Here is a 22,037-nt window from a genome sequence, read left to right on the forward strand (position 1 = left end):
ATTATTTCACAAGGATGTAGTTATCTGCTTGGTTTTCAAAAACAGGGTAGCTACATTAGCACCTGAACTTACAACAACCTTCTGGAACCACCAACACCAAGGGTGTAATTTTTTTTTTCACTGCTGCTTAGATCAATGTCAATTTTAATGAGTTTCTATTGGGTGACAAATGGTGGTAATGTTTGATGACAGAGGACCTAGTTCAGACACAGAGTAGGTAATAAGTCAACCTTGCTGGTCTGTCTAAATGAATTAGGCTTCTGTAAATGTTTCTCCAAATCTCCAAAGGCTTAATGGCATAAAGCATCACTATAAAATTCAGATATGTTCCTACAAGATTTTTGCCTGAAAAGATCTAGCTGAAGGAATTTCAGATGCCTCGTTCATATTCTGGGGTTAACTCAGTAGTCACACCCTATTTCCCTTTGTTTAGACTCAAAAGCACTTCCTTCAAGATCAGGCGTATCTTTCACAGAGACTGTTGCTAGTTACACCAACTATTGATAAAGATATTTCAGTATTCCGCATGTGTGTAGTACCAGCAAACACAGAAAACTCAAAAGCGAATCTGTTGAGACTGATGGAGAAAACAACAAAGTTCCTGCAAAATAATGATTCATTTAAATTCAACAGGAATCCCTCCCATAGCCATACAACTGCCCCTGCAATAACATCCTACACTGTGCAGTGCATTGAACAGTTGTTTTCTCTTCAAAGTTACTTAGTTCAAGTCTTCAGGGAAGAGACAGTTCTTTTGTAATAAAGCCATACAGTTTACAACTTATCTGCTAAAGTCAATCTCCTGGATGTTAATGCAACAAAAATACAATGCGAAGCACTTAGATTACCTAGGCAGCAGGTCTACTAAAATTCCTCTACAAAAGCAGGTACCTTTGGCATATTTGACAGAGTAGAAAGTTTTTCATCCCTTTTGATCTTGATTAAAAAAGTAGCTTTAAATGCTGGTTCATCAAAGCACGGAAAAGCAGACCTTGCTGCCAGAGGTTCAAACTGAGTTGCTGCAAACCACCTAATGGGAAGAGTACAGAATAGCAAATTAAGAATTATGAAAAAGGTACATGTGAGTTTAATTATGACAGAACAGTCATTTTTCTCCCCAAAACTTATAACAGCTTGTTATTGGAGTAGTTTTCTGAATAGTAGATGACAGGGTTGGTCCAGTCAGAATAAATGTTTCATTAAAAAAATGGGTTTTTAAAACTCCCAAAATTTATTTATTTAAGGACTAATGTGCTTGGCTTTTTTATTTCCTTAACAAAGAAGAATACACATGAAATAACACAATTACAGAACAATCACCAAAATATATGCCAGCCAGTTTCCAGTAAGAGAGCACAAAAAGGAGATTCAAAAATTAAATTAGTGAGCATGCCCACTAAATGAAAGTTTTGAAAACCCAGCAGCAGATGGAGCTACAAGGAAACTTTTTCATCTAATTGTCATGCCTCCTCCTGCAGATGCTCCCACAGTTCATCTAACTGTATGCCTGCTGCCTTTGCCAGCTAGTAGATGGATTCTGTGTAACTTTATGCACTGCCTTGTGTCTGATCCAACAGCTAGTCATGTCACAAGACAACTTCTCAGAAGTTTATGTTCCTTCTCCAGTATTTTGATGCTAGCTAGCTGCAGAAATTATGTGTTTTCCTAGAAGGCATCTATGATTTATATTCTGCTCCTGCAAGACAAACCTGGGAGCTCAGTAAGAAGTTTGTGATCTAAGTCTTGTATTTACTGGAGCTAAACAGTGGTTCACATTACTTACAAAAAAAAAAAAAAAAAAAAACAACAAACAAACAAACAAAAAAACCCTACTGTCAAACTACCCAGAAGTTTGGGGGGGGTTCTTTTCTTCTACCCCATGCGTCCAACATTTTTGGACATACAACTTCTCTGAGGAGGCATACGGCTGACAAATTATAAGATTAATCTCCATGCCTGCTTTCAACTTCTTACTCTGCTCTTGTCCCTCACTGACAATCTTGGTAAGTTTCTTTTTCTTTTTTTCCTTCACCCCAAGATTTTACAGAAGAAAAACAAGCAATAAAGAACCATTCTGTATAAAAATATACATAAGGCCCAACTTTTTCTTTTTTTTTTTTAATTTGCATCTGGCAACAGTAAGTTGTTTTGCCATTTGATAAGTTTAATACTTTTGTGGCAACATAAAAAAATCTTCAAAAGATAATAAAACTAAACTAGAAGACTCTTTCTTGCAAAAGCAGCTTGATAGCTTGAGTTTTACACTAAAAATGCAGTAACAACAGAGGTTGTCAAGGTAGCCTGTATTTGTAAAACCACTGACTTAAAGCATACAGAGACAAGGCCCCTAGAAATAGAAGAGGCAGCCAAGGCAATGGAAATGATATCAGCAAAGAGTGATCTGAAAAGGGTTTACTGAAAAGCATACAAGTTAAAGCATGTGCTACATCCTGTTCCTGAATAGAAGCAGCTAGCACTGGACTGAAGGGGGACAAAAACTTAGCAAATTACTGACAGATCATCTTTTTCCTCTGCGAACACTTGCATATTCTCTTTCTAATACAGTAAATATATGGAGAAAACAAAGCTTCAGCTATATCAGAATAGGAAAAAATATGGAAATTCAAAACGAGGCTAATCATTCAAGTGATTTTTGCCTTCTACACTTACTGTATTCTTACTCTGACCTCATGGTACTGCATATCTTTAGTGTTTGCGATACACTACATAGCTATTTCATTTCATCTTGTGGTTATGTTCTTCTGATTCAATTTACACCCTTTGTGATTGTTTATTATCCAATGCATTCTACAACACGGACAACTTGCGGCATTTTTGTTGTAATGATGGAACTCTGAAACCTATCAGCAGTTTCCCAAGTGGCAACAGATTCTCTCTAATGATCATGCATACACTGTAACATTTTAGCATAAGCTCAGGAACAGCCCTTTCATAAGAGGCTTATCAGCAGCACTTTACCTGGAGGATCTGAACAGTCATCTACATTTGCACCTCATTAAACACACCCACCTTCATTGGAGATGCAGGTAAACTAAAAAAAGATCAGTAAACCTTTAACCCAAATTTATTTCTTAAAAATTCTTGACCTCCTAAAGAAAGCCCCTTACACTGCCTCACATGAGGACCAACAGAAACACATCAGAGTAAAGAAGAGAGAGTTCCTGCTTTATCTCAGTTGCTGACCAACTCAAGAACCAACTTAAAGTTCCGCGATTCATCTGAATGTGGCAGATTTTGCATATATTTGAAAATAACAGCTGCAGCCAACTTATTTCCTTGTACACTTTAGTACTACATCATAGACCCACTAGGATCTAGATAAAGGGAGTTTTAAAGGCGAACTGTGAGTAAACTTTAGAAAAATAAACAACTTTGTGTTTAAATGTCTGTTGTTAATGCTTAGAGAGAGGCTTGCTGAATCAGAAACAAAATATCCTAGTTGTTTTGTTTAGAGAACAGATTAGAAATACATCTTTCTTGTTATGCAGCTTCCTAACAGCCTATGAAACCATGTTTACACTGAGTATCTTGTTTTGTTCATTTTTTTTAAATATGAGCTGTCATTGAGGGACTTTAATTTAAACTTCAGCAGCATATAGTTATCATATCTCACTGCAGAAAGAAAAATTATGACCAAGTTTGGCACACTTCTTTTATTCTTAAAGGACCCTCACTGCAAAAGTTTGCAACAGTTCAATATTTGTTTTAAGCAACTGAAAATAAATACACTCACAGCATGACCACCTTCCCATGGAATAATTTCAAGTTTATATTGTCAATTTGTAAAAGATTGGGCTGGTGGTGCTAACTGCAAGATCTTACTTCTCCTTTAAGAAAACAAAACCTACTTATCAATATTTTAGGAATTTCCAATTTCCATACAAACTCTCTGTTGTTGCCAAGATTTGTAACAGTGATAATATTGACTTTTCTTGTTTTTTTCTTTACATCCCATTTAACTTTTTTTTTTTTTTTTTTTTTTTTTTTTTTTAAGCTTTAGATCTTAGCACAAGCTGGTAAGTGTTTTGTGTCTTTGGTCTACTTAGCAGTTGTTTGTGGGCCCTTCAAAACTACTTTCCTGTTAGCTGGTCCTGGACTGGCCCATACTGTTTTATCCATCTTTCGTTTATTGCACTGCTCTGTTTCTAGAAAACCTGCATGGGCAATTACATGCCAACAAAGACATGAATGCTTTTAAGTACATGATCAGTGTAAGGCCTGTTTGAAGTGGGTAGTGGTGGCTGGTGATTTCATTTATCTTCTTCATAAAAAGCACTGATTTATGCTTTTTGAAAATGAGTGTGATGTTTCCCTTTTCTCCAGTCACTGGGGAGTTCACCTGAATGCCATGAATTTTCAAATACTATTGAGAGTGGCTTGACAACTACATCTGACAGTTCCATTAGGACTGTTGCATGTATCTCATTGATTCTCATGGACTTGTGTATGTTCAGCTGCCTCAGATGGTCTCAAACCTGATCTTCTCCTACAATGGTGGGACTTTGTTCCCTCAGTCCCTGCCTTGAGACTCAGGGACTTGACAGATGTGGGAAGAATTTCCAGAGAGAAACTAAAAATTAAACAAACAGAAAGCCATGCCATAGCTACCTACAACCACTATACTACACTACATTTAAGTGACAGAGATGCTGCCCTGACTTAATGAACTCATCCATGAAAGACATTTTTCAGGTAGATTAATCAGGAGATTAAAGATCAATTTTGCTCAACAGGAATCAGTTGTAAGCAACATCAAGTAGAAAAAGCAACCCTTGTTATTTTTATTATCAAAGCACAATCTAGAAGTGACAGAAAAGAGAAGCTGTATTTGTGGGCATACCTTTGCTTAGAATTCTCATCCTTGTAAGAAATTTTGTAAAAGCCATAATAGGTGTCTGATAAATTAGATGAATATTCTATGTTGACAGTGTAATTCTGTCCTACAAGAAGAGCCTCAGGAGCCATAACTGCAATCTGGTCATGCAATGGATATTCCAGGAATTCAACTGGCTTTGCTTCATGCCCTCCTGCTGAAGTAATGGTTGCCTTGGTGATATTAAGCCCTGAGCTGTGAAGTACAATCTTCCAAGTTACGTGGATGATGTTAACAACTATCTTTACAGAGCCTGTAAATTTCAGAGTAGTTAGGTTTGGCTGCAAGAGAAGATCATAATGCAGTGGTACAACATCAGGAGGAAGTCTGATTTTTGCCCATGGAAATAGTTTTCCATTGGTTGCCAAAGGGTATATTAGTTCCATTGTATGATTTTTTTTATGACAGCCTTCTTTGGAAAAGGTACATTTGGGAAGAAGATAAATCGCCATTATTAATGAAACTGCAATCACGAGAACAACTGTGCAAACCACCATGGTCCTCGTAGAGGGCACTGAACATGACCCATTTGGATTTTGTCTATAGACAGACATGTTATTCCGGAGACCTGAGCTTCTGTTCATGAAGGACATCCCCAGCAATTTTGCTGATGACTCATAATCCTCTTCATCATCGTCTATTTCATGCTCTCCAAGGCCACGCACCAATAGTCGGGAGCTCCTTGGTTCATATTCCACTTCATCTGGCTCCAGGGGATGTAAACAAGGCTCTTTGGCCAAGTCAACCACATCGGGCTCTTCTTCAAACATACTGTTTTCAATCATATTCCTGGGTAACTGAATTCGATCTGAAAAAGAAAAGACTATATGTTACATGATAAACAAAAGGCATGATTATAACTGTATATATATAACTATATATATATATATAAGACAGTTTACTGAATTGCAGAATGGGAAACACTTTTACAGCACATACAATCAAGAGCTCTTCAATTTTCTCTCTCAGGTTTGTTTCCAGAAAACATTTCTGTGCTTTTCTGCCTACTGTAATTTTTCATTCAGTATCTTCAGAAGGATGCTTCCGTTGCGCATACTCAATCACATATATTGCACCGTAACTGGGGATCAGCTATATCATTGCATAGCACTCACAGTTCATTGATGTCAGTGTCTTGACTACCTTTCCTCTACCTCAGTAAACTATTAGTATTCAACTAAATTAGTTAAAATGGAATATTCTTTATATTGCAGGGTAAAGCACAGGCAGCCAATACAGTTCTAGAGGTGTTTCTGAATATGCTAGTTACTGAGTTCTTTAGTAGGGTAGAAAATCTGCCAATATGCTGGCAGCTACACAAATAAAATATACATTTGACATTTTTAAACTTAATTTTTCACACACACTTCAAAAAAGATGAAAAGGATTTCTCACATAAAAGTGACAGTATAAAAATTATAGTTCCAATTGACAACATCTTTTAAGATCTAGCTCATAGAACCCTTGAAACAATCCATGCAGGTAAATAGTTAAAACAGTGCCAATCAGACTGTTTGTCTCCACAGAATTGGTCCTTAATAAATAACAGATCACTGAACATAAAAGAAGAATTCAAATTCATACCAAATTTTAAAAGCATCAGACACTCTCATATTCTACATGCAGCTAAATCTTAATCAAACTTCTGGGCATGTCTATAACTGTTTATGTAAAAGGCTACCTTTCAGCTAAATTGCTCAGTGGAAAGTGGAAAAAATTAAAAACAGTGTTGGAAAAAAGAATATACAGGGAATGGGATATGGACACCCAAAAGTAGCTAACTTAGGAGCAAGGCACTTTTTTTCCATACTGTATTTAATCCAAATCACTATGAGTATCATAGAAAGGATGTGGATTGGCTTTTGTTAGCACACCACAGAATTGTCTAGAGAACAAAACAGCTCAAATGGAGAAGCCATTTATATGGAGATTTCTCTCTCCAAAAGCCCAAGAAATCCCATTATCAACTTTTTAGGGCCTTGAAATTACAGTTAATTCGAATTAGTCCCCTGTCACAGGTTCTAAGGGACTAGAGAAAACTTCTGTCCAACTGCAAGGCTTCAGAAATAAAACTATTCTCTTTCAGACATGAAGGTCTACTGCTAACTAAACAATAACCAAATCACATCTCTATCTTCCACATTCTATGTTTTCAGAATAAGATAAATTTTCCTTTGGATTTAAACATAATGAAAAGTAAGTTGACTTTTATTAATTTCTGACAAGAATGTGCATTTTGCCAATCTATATCCAGCCTAGAATATCAGTGTTCCTATAATACATTACTGATTTTATCTATATTGCTAAGCTGCCATCATGATAATATTATATAGAAATGATTTACATGAACAATTTCAGGAATATAACTATATATAGCTGCTTCATAGGAGTTAAAATGTTGAAACAGACTAATGGAAGATACTGGGGGGGTAAAGATTCATGGTTTGGTAGTAGCCTTTCTTTTCCTTTTTTTTTTTTTTTTTAAAGTCAAGTTTCTATATAGCTGAAATTCTCAAAGGTGAAAATAAAACATCTTAAAGAAAAGATGGCAAGAATCTTTTCAAACCAGATATACCAAACCCCTCAACATTTACTCTAAAAATGCATCAAGACTTCCTGTTTCAAGGCCACAAACTCAGAAAACTATAGTGTCAGTAGCCATAATACTGAAAAGGTTGGAGCAAGAAATGTTATTCTAGCCCACATTCTACCATGCTTTTCGCTTTGTGTGGTATCTGTGTATTAAACCTCTAATGGTACTTGCCTGCTGCTTATTTCAGAGTTAGACTGACAGAGTATTCAGATACCTTCAAAACAAATAATAGTTTCATCAATCAGCACCTTGCATCTCTTAACAAAAAACTACTGCATTAACTTTAAAAAGATCAACCTTGAACATTTCTCAGCAAAGGCCTTAAAATAAGAAAAAAGAAATTAAAAAATTCTATCTCACATAAGTCAGTATGAAGAAGGTGCACTGGTTAATCTGGACAAGTAATATAGAGATGGATGAAAGCAGGTAGTTTGCTGAAATTTGGATCTACCTGCTCACCCTTTGTCCTATTGTAAACATGCTGCTCTGACTAGGAATAGGATCATAGGGTCACAGGATACCTGAGGTTGGAAGTGACTTCAGGAGGTCATCTACTCCAACCTCCAGGCAAAAGCAGTTTCTAAAAGTTATGTCTTTATGGCATTTCCCAGTACAGTGCTCATGCTCCAGCCTTCAGGCTGTGGCTGCAGTTCAGTGGTCCAGCACTATGGTCTCTACATTAGAGCATGGGCACTCACGTATCAGATTGGAGACCTCACAGAGTAAAGAAAGTAGGTAGAAATCTAATGAAACAAATGAAAACACATAGACAAACTAGCGGAGGGGAAAAAAAGAGAAAAGACAGTATTGTGCAACGGAAGCTCTTTTACAATTCCTCTACCCAAGAATAGTTTATCAAGAATTCACTAAACTACTTCTAGCAGAGATTCTTGTTGATTACTCCCTCAGCTTGTTGCTCTTCAAATCTGCTGGCTAGCTTCAATCAAAATTGAAAAGACTCAAGACCAAATTTCTTCAAGTCCCAGTGCAATCCCACCCCAAAACAACCAGCTGCTCATGGAAGACACCCAAATCAGCATCTGCTATGTAGAAAAGGCAGGTATTAAGACTCACATCTTAACCACTCCAAAAGGTAGCAGTCATTCAGTAGATAGCTCCAACCTCAGCCATGGCATGTGCTGCTGCATGGCCAGCAAAAGAGGTAGAAGACAGGGGAGGCACTGCAGAGGGAAGGAGGAGAAAGATAAAGAGCATAAATCTGGCAGAAAGTAGGCTTCATCAGCTCTGCTGCTCATAGAACAGTTTGCTTTTTGAAGAACTTATTCTCTAACAAGTTTCTTCTAAAGCCAACTACCTTAATACTTTCAAAGTTGCATGCAGGAACTAATTACTCTTTTAGTAAAAAAGAATTATACAAAAATTCTCAAAGTGAAACTAAGATAGAAAACCTAAAACAAAAGTTAGTTTCAAGGCAATTCACAGTCTTAATACCTAAGCAACATTCACTTCCAGGAAAACAACAGTTAAAAACAATTTCTATGCAAGTATTTGCAAAAATTGGAAGCAATCAATTTTTCAAGCAACCAACAAGTCTTGGTTGTTCTGTAATGCTGAAAATCTGTAAGATCAGAACTTTACTGAAGATCTAGGGCATCACCAGACTACTATTCTCCACTGGAAAGCACATAGAAAAAGAATCAAAAGGTTACTGGAGTTATTTATGCCAACATATGCATTCACAGAAGCATAGAAGTCAGGCTACTTTTTTGGAGAGGAACAGTGGCAAGTATATTTAAAGCTTTTACACTTAGATAAACCCTGGATTGTTTGCTTCCTGCTGGTTCACTGGAATTTGTGAGTCATCAATCATGTGAATTGAACTCTAATGACCTTCCACTTTTAACTCATGAGCCTCTACAATATGAGCTAAAAAGTCCATAGGAAGGACAAACCCGGTATTTTTAAACTGAACCAAGCCATGAGGAATAAGCAGCAGCCTGAGGAACATGATTTCAACCATCACAGTTCACTGTCATCTTTCAAACCAAATATGGCCAAGTGGCAAATATTCCCATTGTAAAATATACTATAAGCATATTAATTCAGATATTAAAACAGATTAATTCAAATTCCAAATATGACACCGGGAAAATTAACATAACTGCAAGACTGGGGAACTTTAACCTGTAAAGAAGCTGCACGGTTCCAGTGAACTACCACTGCCATGCCAAAGACTGCAGGTGCACCAGAAGCCTTTGTGGTCACACTAGTCCACAATTAAGGAAGTACTGACCTGAGCTGCTAAAATGCACTACAAAAATTATCTGTCATCAGGCATGTCAATTTAAATCTAAATCTTTCTAAACATAAGTTTATTGTGAGAGTGAACAAGGACATAAAACAAGAGTCATGGGTCTGTCTTGTTGCTCGCTAATTAGCACTAATGAAATGACATGAAAGGCTTAAAGCTTAAGCTAAAAGCTTAAGCACACCCAAGTAAAAGAGATTTTACACAATTTTTCCACAAATCTGTAAACTCAAATTTAGAGATTTTCAACATGTTCCTCAATATGTGATCTACTAACACACCTAGCAGAGAACAATGGGAATACTCACAGTTTAGAAACAATCCTGAGAAGAGATTTGAGGTTAAAAACTAAATGTGATAGACTAATCCAGAAAGCCAATCCTCCCAATACTGCAAAGCTGAAGAAAGGCAGACATTTTTTCAAAATCAATGGTTTTGAAAAAGTTTCCTTAGAGCTGCCTCCTGCAATGCAGATGCCCAAAAACCTATTGAAATATATCTCCTCATTACAATAATCAGGGGACCATAACAAGCCCAGTCAGTTGTTTGCTGTAAAGAGGACAGAATATTTAGACATTAAATTCAAATTCAGTTTACAATAGGGCAAGCCAACATTACAATAAGCTTGCTGTGTGTACTGCATCCTTTGCTAATGAGAACAGCATAGTCAAATCTAGGTGGTAAAAAGTGGCATGACTTAAGAACACAAAGGTAATTAATCAGACCAAGCTGAACAGAAGGAGGTCCCTTATCTTTTTCCTACAAGACATACATATTTTGCTCCTATACCCTTTCATAAATTAGTCTTTTAACTTACAAAGCAACTTTACTAAAATAATTAAGTTCAGTATAAAACATGATCATGCAGGGACAATCAGGGGCTGCAGTAAAACTGTGTAGCATTTGCTCCAAGTATTTATGTTGCCTGAAGAGCTCCATTCCCATTAACAAGGAGAATGTAAGATTTCTGCTGAAGTGTAAAAGCCTCAGGCAACACTATGTAATGAATGTCAGTATGTACGACAATGAAGAATCTCACAATGTTTTGGGGTTGGAATCCATTACAGATATTCTGTAGAATACAGAAAAAATACTTTATTTTTCAGAGTCAGTATCTTCCTATAATGCTATTGATACCTCTTTATAATGCTAGAAGTCTGTACTTTTCCCTTGCAAAACAAAATCATTAATCTCTTGGCTATCCGGATTCATATCTGGGTATTCTATCTCGGAACTGAAATCTCAACACTCAAAATTCTTATATGAATCTAAGTGACCCATTCCTCAAGTTCATCCCTTTTTAAAATGTACTCAGAAAAAGCTCGAAGGCAATTGTTCTTTTTTCAACTTTCCATATTCTAATTAAGAGGTTAAAATTAAAAACCTGCACAATTTAAACCCAGCAAATTCTACTGGTAGAGTCAGATAGACTGTTGCCACTTTCTGAGACTAAAGTTCAACACATTATTGTCTTTAAATAATGAGCAGGTATCGTGCAGTATTTTAACTGAAAGAAATGTTAAATGACAGTAACACCTGGCATTTTGTTGCAACCAAACCCCTACTGCAGAGATAAGCATAGGAAACTTTTTGTTTCCCTGGAATAACCTAGAAGCCAAATAACTATTTTAATATAGTGGCTGGTTTTGGCTGGGATAGAATTAATTTTCTTCATGGTAGCTAGTACCAGGTTATGTTTTGCATTTGTGCTGGAAAGTGTTGATAATACAGAGATGTTTTGTTATTGCTGAGCAGTGCTTACAGAGTCAAGGCCTTTTCCGCTTCTCACACCACCCTGCCAATGAGTAGGCTGGGGGTGCACAAGAAGTTGGGAGGCAACACAGCTGGGGCAGCTGACCCCAGTTGACGAGAGGGATATTCCATACCATACGACATCACACTCAGCATATAAAGCTGGGTGGAAGAAGAAGGAAGGGGGGGGATGTTCGTAATAATGGCATTTGTCCTCCTAAGTAACCATTATGCGTGATGGAGCCCTGCTTTCCTGGAGATGCCTGAACAGCCATCTGCTGACAGGAAGTAGTGAATGAATTCCTTGTTCTGCTTTGCTTGTGTGCACAGCTTTTTCCTTCCCTATTAAACAGCCTTTATCTCAAGCCACAGGTTTTCTCATTTTTACTCTTCTGATTCTCCCCCCCATCCCAGAGGGGCAGAGCAAGTGAGCAGTTGCCTACTGGGGTTAAACCACGACAGGTAGCATGTTGTACCAGCAGATGCAGCAAAACCCAAGGCCAGACCAAATGGCCTTGTATAAAGTGTGTCTACTAGCTAGAGTAAAAACTTATTCCCACACAATGTAAACTACTTCAGTTGCATTTAAGTAACAGGATAGAGGGTGCAGAGTTACTGCTGCCCAAAAATAGGCATCTACTAATTTGTTGATGCATTCTGTGCCTGATCTATGAGGAATGAACACAGAAAAACTATGAACAAAGTACTTGTTTTGCTACCTGACTTGCTACAAGCAACTCACTGATACTATGTCAAAGAATAATTCAGTCCAACACAGGAATAGCTAGAGTTCTTTAATAATGGGGTTAATTATTCAGGGCCCTAATACTGTTTTACATACCAAACTTTTATGACCAAATCTGAAAGCATTGGCCTTTTCTTAGCAGAAGCAGCTGCTGACTGAACAGCAAATTCCATAGACAAACCAGAGGAATTTTGTCCCTACTAAAGACTGGTTGTGTCTGCTAAGACCATCCAACAGGGCGAAAAGGAACTTTGAGCTGGTTTTTTTTCCTTTTAAATATCTATTTTATGTTCATGTACCTGTCTAAATGCCATCTTTTCTAGAAATAGTGGTGAAACACTTGCAAGATTTTGGCACATATAATAAACTCAGAATATGTGATTCCTAAATACATGAATGAACCTGCTACCATGATGGTAAAGTGAGTTTGAGTAAAAGATGCCAGCAGGAAGAAATACTGTGCCACACAGTCTAATATCAAAAGAGCAAAGGCTCCACTATTCCTTAAGCATTGGAAAATTAGTTTTACACTGTTAAGTTTTAGCAAACAGCATAAAGCTATATGTTTACAGGACTCCAAGAAAAGATTTGAAGCACTTACAAGCACTTGCAAATACACTGTGTCTGCCAGGTAAGGACACTTCAAGAGGACAGACGTACTGGCATAAAAATAGTAGGGCTGGTTATAGTACATGAAACGTGATCTTCTCTCCTTTATTTGGACTTTGGGACTGGTAACAAAGGAAAGGGATGTGATAGTAAAGGCTAAAGCACTGATACATAGCCATAGATACAAAGACTGTACAAATGCTACAGCTCTAAGTTATTTAATCCTTGTCAGTAACTAACATCATGTAACTAACTCTCTGTCCCCAAATCTGCATTTTCAGCCTCAAATAAAAGGAGGGTAGGGAGAGATAAATATTCTCTTAATACTCCAAATCTCTCTGAACTGTCCTGACTAAAATTTCAGAATTGTTACTATGGAAAAAACATATGATATATGGTTTTCAATTCTAAGGAGTTTTTTTAATTCAATTTGGCATTTTGTTCAAATTTATTCATATTATTTGACATTTAATTCAAATGTGGCATTCCACATTTACCTAATCAAAGCCATAAATCTATTAGTTTATCCTGAGTTACTTAGTAAAAATATAATTTTAACAGAATTGTAAAAATTGAAACTATATACCCAGGCTCTGCTCCTACTAATGTTAGTTTACCAATTCGGCTTAACAGGAAACGAATCAATCTCCACAATTTCAAACTGCAAAACATTAACGTTTTCATAGAAGAAAGAGGGAACATCCATTCTTACTTGTGGACCCCACGTTGGGCATACTGCTTGAGTTTTGCTCCAGATCTTGATCTTATTCTCAGCCAAAACTATTGTTGCCATTATTGTTTCTGCCTTGGCTAAGGGGAAGGAAGGGAAACAGGCAACCCAAGGGGTAGTTCCAAAACACAGATTCATTTTTCACAGGTGCTGAAACTGGCATACAGAGGTAATTTGAAGAAAGCAGATTCTAAATACTACACTGGAAATCCAAAAGGTGAGAAGTATTTCAGAAAGTGCCATCCTTTCCTTGGTGCAGAGTGCCAACTAAAAATCACTAGCTCCAAACACCACTAGTTAGAATTTTTATCACTGCAAATAAGCTTTAGAGTTTAAGTCAACAGAAATAAGAATACCTGGTATAGATAAGTACAACTTGTTATCCAATATTTTTTTCAACAGATGAGGCATAAAATGGCCTTGGCTTGCGAAGAAGTAAAGCTTTAACTGACAACTAAACATCTGAATTGGTAGCCTTTTAAAATGCACACTTAAAACTTTCATTGTTAACATTTTCTTAGGAAGAAACCTGATATGTTCCTAAATTTAAAGATAAAATAAGGCTTGAAAACTTAGTTGATGCTATTTATGAACTGCATAATCTAACAAGTCAGAAAGGGGGTTCAAAAATCCAGAAGAGAAGTGACTCAAATGTTGTTACACTCCACCACACTTAACCACTTCAGCAAATGAAATAAATTAAAAAAAAAAAAAAATAATAAATCAAGAAACAAAAGTGACAACTTGGAAAACCTACAATATTTTATATCAATAGTTTAATGTAGGATAAATAAATAAATAAAGATTTTGAGAATAAAATCCTCAAAAGATATGAATACTGAGGCAATGGGGATTTTTTCCATATTCACCCTTGCCTTTTTATTTAGGCATCATTAAAAGCCATTTCTATCTATTATGTCCTATTTATATGCTATATCTTAAGATCTTTGGTGCAAGACTTGAACACATAGATAACATTATATCACCACATGACACCCAATTTTTTTCCCCACCAAATTCTCAAAGAATACAAATAATTATTGTATTTATACATATACAAATACAAAGAATACAATAATTGCTCAGTCTACAAGTGCTTAAGAGTAACAAAGCTCCTCCTATCTAAAGCCTTCTTTAGTCTTTTTCAGAATGTTTGGATGCAGCTTCAGAGTTCCTTTCTGTGTTACTGCAATTTCAAAACCTTCTGGTCAAATCAGAAATAATCTCAGTTTTGTAAGAAACCCAGAACATGATCCATTAGATAAAATTATTAATCTCAGCAAATATGTACATGAAAAGTGCCCTCAAATGCTCAACTGTGTACACCACATGAGATAAACCAGCAGTAGTTCTTTAAGTCTCCACACATCTGCAGCCTTATGACTGATTGCTTGGCTAGGCAAATAATTTTCACTTAATTACCTAAACAAAGGATTATACGACAGACACTTAAATCAACTGGCTAAAAGCAACTGTACTAGTAGTTAACCTTTACTTTGATTTAAACTGTAATTCCCTTTTGATGCAGCATTAGCAGCTATGAAAGGAAAGCCATGCTTTCTAAGCATGGAGCATACATACAGAGTCTAGCGTGTAAACAGTTAGCTAGACCAAACAGATAAATGGACCCACTCATCTGCAGAACTGCTTGTCATCCTAATGTTTATGGCCAGTCCAGGAGAATGGGATGGAACCTCTCAATGAGTACATAGTAGCTTCATCACCTTTTGACACACTTATGATATAGAGAACGAACTGCTAATTGCTTAATGATTGTCTCTCTGTAACTCATGTACAGACACCTTCAATGCGCCTGTGTAAAGGACATTTGCATATGCTAATAGTTTCCCGGAAAACTAATGAATATGTATAACATTTCTTGGAAATCTAGTGAATACGTATGTAGAACATGTACTTAACCTGCACAATTAAGACCCGATGGTGTGCACGATAGGTGGAGCGATCCCCCGTGCATCCAGCACTGCCAATAAAGAATGCCTACTCATTAAATTCAGTTAATTTCTTTGAATCACTTGAAAGGAGACCACCTTCAAAGTTACTTGTGAAGCAGAATTTGCTTCCATTTCTGCTGAATCAGAGAACTAAACAGTAGGAATGCACTACTGACCAGAGCCAGTAGAAGTATGCAGTCCAGTTCTTCAGTTCTTGCTGTCACAGACAATCAAAACAACTGATAGTCAATCCAGACAGCCTTTACATGCAACGCTACTCTAAAAAAAAAATCAGCAGAAATATGAACCTGAAGCCAATTCCTACAAACTCCTTTACCTTACCTTAGCACTACCTTCTGCCTATTTCACTGATTACTCACTACATCAAGGAAAAAGTCTTCAGTATTTTAAAAAAAACAACAAAAAAAAACAAACAAACAAAAAACCTAGTGCAGTGGAAATTACATACTTATTCAGTAATGCAAAATATATTATTGGGAAGTTTCTGTAGTTGATTTGCTAGCAATATTCCATGCTCAGCATGAAATTATTCCCAGAAATGCTGGTTTCCTGCTACTTCCTAGTAACCATCCTTCAAGGATTAGATTTGTCATTTGTATCAAACTCTTGATTGCTGTAGTTTAGTGTCTTATCTTTAATTAATTGTATATATTAGGATAGTCAAAATTACTACACAGTGGTTGCTGTAGATTGCTTTATAAATAACAAAAAACAAAAAGTAGGAATTGGGGGAAAAAAGTATGGCAATTTTATATATTTAATAAAAAATGGTAATAAAAGCAGCTGATCAGACCTGTGCTAACAAGCAGTTACAAGAAGTGCTGTATGATTCCACCCGAGACGTACCTATATTTGAAAGAACATTATTTTAAATTCTTCATTCACAGTTTGCTGATAGGCTTTTCTGGGCAGTGCTGGGTGAGCAGCATTCTATACATCTGTGTCCCAGTGTCCAAGAGTATAATATTTTGGAAAAAAATTCTGAGCTGTTAAAAAAAAAGTTATTTCACATGGTTTACAGACTCTCTAATCTATTTAGGAATGTGATAATTCCTTTAAAGACATTTGCTCTTATTTTAACTACATTTAGAAAAATTAATTTCTTCAAGGGAACCCTTGGCCTCAAAGTTTAGTATGTCCTGTAGTTTAGGCTGCAGAGGGAGTAGATCCCTTCAGTGACAGCTGTAGAGTCAGAAGTGGCATTTTAAGGTTTGAGCAAAAGTTAACCAAACACAAAAGGCTTAGCTAAACAGCTCTTGAAGTTATAGAATAAGTATTATAAAATTGTCTCTACTCAAGTGTCCACAGTCTGATTTCTGAAATTGCTGGTACAGACAACAGAAAAATAAAAATCAAAGGCTGTGATTAGCAACAGCTGTCTTATGTCACCAGCCCTGTTAAAGACACAGACCTCTCTCCTGTAAAATAGAGGTTTAAAAAAAAAAGAAATATGGTTGTTACTGGATAGTTCAGCAATTATCTTTGCCAAGATTAATTACTTTAAATCTCAGCATTCCAAGTGAGAATAGCATTGCATTTACACATAGTCATCTATACAGCAGATATTTTTAATGCCCTCAGAATTCTTCTGAAACAATAATGCAGTGTCTTGTGTTCATTGATCCTTTTTCCCTGTCCCATAGTGCCATTTTTTTTATTTTCATGGTATGTGAATTCCAAATAAGGCAGACCAACAAAAATACTCAGAAGACTATTTGTTACTGACTTTTCCATTTTTCAGCTTTTGTAGCTGTCCAATTTAAAACTTGCATGACAATACCCAGGGCTTGTTCATAAGGATTTCTGCATTTATCAGTTCAAACACATCAAATACAGGAAAAGAGTAGGTTATTGAAAAAAAAAAAAAAAAAAAAAAAAAAAGGAAAGAAAGGAGCAAACTGAAGTGTGAAATAACCATGTTGCTGAAAAAAAAAGCCACAATTTGGAGGCTTGACAAGCAACTTTGACATTTGCATGCCAATATCTAGCTCTCAGAGCACCTGAGTTACTGTATGGGCTTAGGGTGAAAACATACAAACAAGTGTAACTTAAAGTTCAGTTATTGTCACAAAATTTTTTCTGGAAAAACTATGACTATCGGTAAGCATTTTCTCTTCATAGGAATTACAACAAAGAGCTACTTTGGTTCGAGTTACTACCTCATCAACTCTCAAAACCACTATGATATATTCAAGATGAAGGAACTCAAGTCAGTATATAGTTTTAATACTTGCTTTCCAGTTGTTCTTTCCAGGAATTAAATCCTTATTTGGTTAAATCTGATTTGGGGTATTCCTTTTCCTTCTAACCTACCAACAGGTAAATTAGTTTAAATCTAAGGGAATTGAAATAATGGGGACAAATCTAGAGCCAAAATGCTAAGTTAAGTTATTTCATTGTATGAAAGTTTACATACAAGATAAAGAATTTCTAGTTTTATATCAAATTTCAATTGCACATCCTGGGGGGGGGGGGGTGGGGGGGGGGGGGGAACACAACAGAAAACCAAACCAACAGTTAAGTAAGAAAGAAATTTTCCAAGTTACTTAGTTACTGAAGACTGAGAGGTGTAGTGAAGTTGGAGGTGAAGACACCTGGAAATAATGAATTCTCCATTTTTCAGTGAGGGACAGAAATCAATAAAATATCTTCTGAACAGAAGACTGTGTTTAATAATATTCTAATGATATGATTATTAAATACAGAGAGATTTTTCTGTAAATAAAACATATTTTGATATTAAGTAAATATAATACTAAATGAAATCAATTACAATAAGCTCTCATGCTAGAATAAGTCACAAAAGGTAGAAAGTTTTAAAACAAAATCTCAGTTTAAACACAGATTTATACTTCAATTTTCCCTCTACCGGTTTGTTAGATAATGAAAACTATCAAAATACAAGATACTGGAAGCATGTCCTCCTAACTACCAGGATATGGCAGGGGTGACAAAGATGACAAGCAGGTTGATTCTTCTGAATCACTTCCATGATGTAGCGCTGCAAACTGCACAGCACTCTGTCTTCAGAGGATACAGTGTAATAAACCCTCCTCTCTGCACAAAGGCAGTGTCTGGGCACAGCTCGTGGGCAACAATGGTCTTGCAGAGAAGTATACTCTGGCTTCAGCTGAGCTTCATAAATCCTACTAGCTTCATAATCCAATGGGAAAGTGTTAGCAATCTGCTACACCACTTAGACACATCCAGGTCTATGGGGCCAGAAGGGATAGACCCAAGGATACAGAGGGAGCTCACAGAAGTGCTCACTAAGACACTTTCCATCATTTATCAAGCAGTCCTGGCTAAGCAGGGAGGTCCCAGTTGACTGGAGGTTAGCAAATGTGACACTTATTTACAAGAAGGACCAGAGGGAGGATCTGGGGAACTACAGGCCTGTCAGTCTGATGTCAGTGCTGGGGAAGGTTATGGAGCAGATTGTCTTGAGTGCCATCATGGGGCATGTACAGGACAATCAGGTTATCAGGTCCAGTCAGCATGGGTTTATGAAAGGCAGGTCCTGCTTGACTAACCTGATCTCCTTCTATGACAAGATGACCTGCTTAGCGGATGAGGTAAAGGCTGTGGATTTTGTTTACCTGGACTTTAGTAAAGCCTTTGACACCATTTCCCACAGCATTCTCCAGGAGAAACTGGCTGCTCATGGCTTGGACAGGTGTACTGTTCACTGGGTAAAGAACTGGCTGGATGGCTGGGCCCAAAGAGTTGTGGTGAATAGAGTTAAATCCAGTTGGTGGCCAGTCAGAAGAGATGTTCCCTAGGACTCAGTACTGGGGCCAGTTCTATCTGATATCTTTACCAATGATCTGGATGAGGGGATCAAGCGCACCCTCTGTAAGTTTGTACACGACACCAAGTTGGGTGGGAGTGTTGCTCTGCTGGATCAATGGACCAAGGCCAATTGTATGAGATTCAACAAAGCTAAGTGCCAGGTCCTGCACATGGGTTGTAACAACCCCATGCAATGCTACAGACCCGGAGAAGAATGGCTGGAAAGATGCCTGCTGGAAAAGGACCTGAGGTGTTGGACAACAGCTGCCTGAATATGAGCCAGCAGTGTGCCCAGATTGCCAGGAGGGCCAATAGCATCCTGGCTGGTATCAGAAATAGTTTGGCCAGCAGGACTAGGGAAGTGTTTGTTCCCCTGCACTCGGTACTGGTGAGACTGCACCTCAAATACTGTGTTCAGTTTTGGGCCCCTCATTAGAAGAAAGACATTGAGGTGTTAGAGCACATCCAAAGAAGGGCAACGAAACTGGTGAAGAGTCCAGAGAACAAGTACTATGAAGAGCAGCTGAGGGAACTGGGCTTGTTTAGTCTGGAGGGAAGGAGGGTGAGGGGAGACCATATTGCACTCCACAACTACCTGAAAGGAGGTTGTAGTGAGCTGGGTATCTACCTCTTTTCCCAAGTTAGAAGTGAGAGGATGACAGTAAACAGCCTCAAGTTGCACCAGGGGAGGTTTAGACTGGATATTAGGAAAAATTTCTTCACCAAAAAGGGTTGTCAAGTATTGGAACAGGCTGCCCAGGGAAGCAGTTGAGTCACCATCCCGGGAGGTATTTAAAAGACATGTAGACGTGGCACTTAGGGGTATGGCTTAGTGGTGGACTTAGCAGTGTTAGGTTAATGATTGGACTTGGGGATCTTAAGTGTCTTTTCCAACCTCAAAGATTCTATCATTCTATGATTCTATAAATTAATTGCTTACCATGGGGATTTTTAACATTAGGTATAAGTCTTATAAATCTGAACTAATGAAGTAAATTGCTCAATTTGCACAGACTTTCTCAATTTATTTGCTGATGGCATACTATATTCTCACCTATTAAAACTGGTAGAATAGCACATGGTGAACATACTTGTGTCTATTTCCTCTCTTAACTCACCACTTTCACCTCTAACAGAAAGATACATCTCTCCACATCATGCCATCCTTTCCCAGACAGCTCTGTCCAAAATAATACAGAGACTGTTGTGTTTTCCATCCTCCTCTTTGTTCCTCTGCTCCTTTCAGAGTAGCAGCTCTTGGGGTCCCTACTGCTGCTACCCAGCAGAAGACGAACATGAGCAGGCTCTTCCTACTTACCTTCTGAGCACTACGTCCACAGATGCACCACAAGTAGTGCACACCTACTTCCAGGAGCAGTTAACACAGAAATTAGCTTGTGGTTTCTTATTTTGGAGCCTGGGATGGTCACAAACTCTTATGTAGCTCTTGCCTTACTTTAGTTTCCAAGCAAAAACAGAGGATTCACTTAACTTCTAATTCCTCCCCTCTCTAACTGCCTGCTCTCCCTTTTTGTCACAGTATGTCTTGTTATAGCTTGGAAATAAATTCCTCAAAGCTTAAAATAAAGCACTAAAAAACTTTAAAGTGGAATAAAAAGTACTTAAATAACAAACACTAATTTTAAAAATTGCTTTGTTGTTCTTCTAAAATACTACCTAACAGAAGTTATATAGGGTTTCTTAAATTTTGCCTATGGATAATTGATTTACAGCATAGTCAGTAAATGATTCTTGTTGCTATTTTCATGCGCAGTACATAGACACAGTTCTCTGGGACACAGAAAGTCACTTTCAAAAAGAGTAGAAGGACATTGGCAGAGATTCATGGTGATCACATGCAAAACCTCTGAATATATTGGGAAACCTACGCAAAATCCTAAACAAAGCCTCATGCTTCAGTGGGTCAGGCAAGCAGTAATGTTTCTGGTCTTTCCCCCACTGAGGAAAGGGAGTGTGAGGGCAAACCTCAAACAAAAAGTTCTATTTATTCAGAGTCTGCATGAAAGCAAATTACTCATCTTAAGGGATTTCTGGCCTGGAACCTTACAGAAAAACTCTATGCAGTGATACACTGCATGGATCCTATAGAAGGTAAGCATAACTTCTTAAATTCAAGACATGCTCAAATCTCTGAGCTCGCACATTTACGGGGGAAAAAAAAGAAACTGAAAACTTACTTACAATATCTGAGTTTTGACAGATACTACACCTAGTTAATGGAACACTGTGTAAGTAAAAATAAATCTCCCTATTTTCAAAACTCTTGCTGCAAAATCACATGTTGCTGGAGCAGTAATTAAGGTCACCATATTATCACTTCAATATTGCATTACACTATTTCTTCTTGTGGACAAGTATTAACAGGTACATCATACATTAAAAATTACAGAATTCAACAAAGGAGTGATTTTTAAAAAGGCAGGTTTTTCATTTTGAAATCTTTTAAGCTTGCTCTAAATCAGGTACTTCTTGGTTTATGATCATTATTTCTCGTCATACCAATTTAGTTCCTTCTACAATGCAAAATACTTCCTGCACCATTATGCTTTGGGCTGTCTCGAACTTGTCCATAAAAAAAAAAAAGTATTACTTGTTTGGAGGGGTGGTGGAGGAATAAAAAAGTTCATCTTGTCTTTTGTAACAAGCTTGTTCAGTGAAT

General features: G+C 37.2%; 1 protein-coding gene across 6 annotated transcripts in view; it reads right to left on the bottom strand.

Moving 5' to 3' along the window:
• The window catches only part of LNPEP (leucyl and cystinyl aminopeptidase), a 99,196-nt gene that overhangs the window by 58,211 nt on the left and 18,948 nt on the right, over nucleotides 1-22,037 (bottom strand). For 5 of the 6 annotated variants that reach the window (XR_007505156.1, XR_007505157.1, XR_007505158.1 and 2 more), the window contains 2 exons: nucleotides 4,862-5,702; nucleotides 892-1,030 (listed from right to left, as the gene is read on the bottom strand). Coding sequence is in view for 3 of the 6 variants with exons in the window: in XM_049796301.1 (XP_049652258.1) it covers nucleotides 892-1,030; nucleotides 4,862-5,702 (980 nt within the window). In the remaining 3 variants the exon portion in view is untranslated. Of the gene's footprint in view, nucleotides 1-891; nucleotides 1,031-4,861; nucleotides 5,703-8,561; nucleotides 8,669-22,037 lie in introns of all 6 variants that reach the window. The other variant, XM_049796303.1, reaches the window with a different exon arrangement.

The sequence above is a fragment of the Accipiter gentilis genome, chromosome Z (genome assembly GCF_929443795.1).
Source record: "Accipiter gentilis chromosome Z, bAccGen1.1, whole genome shotgun sequence".
Classification (NCBI taxonomy): Eukaryota; Metazoa; Chordata; class Aves; order Accipitriformes; family Accipitridae; genus Astur; species Astur gentilis.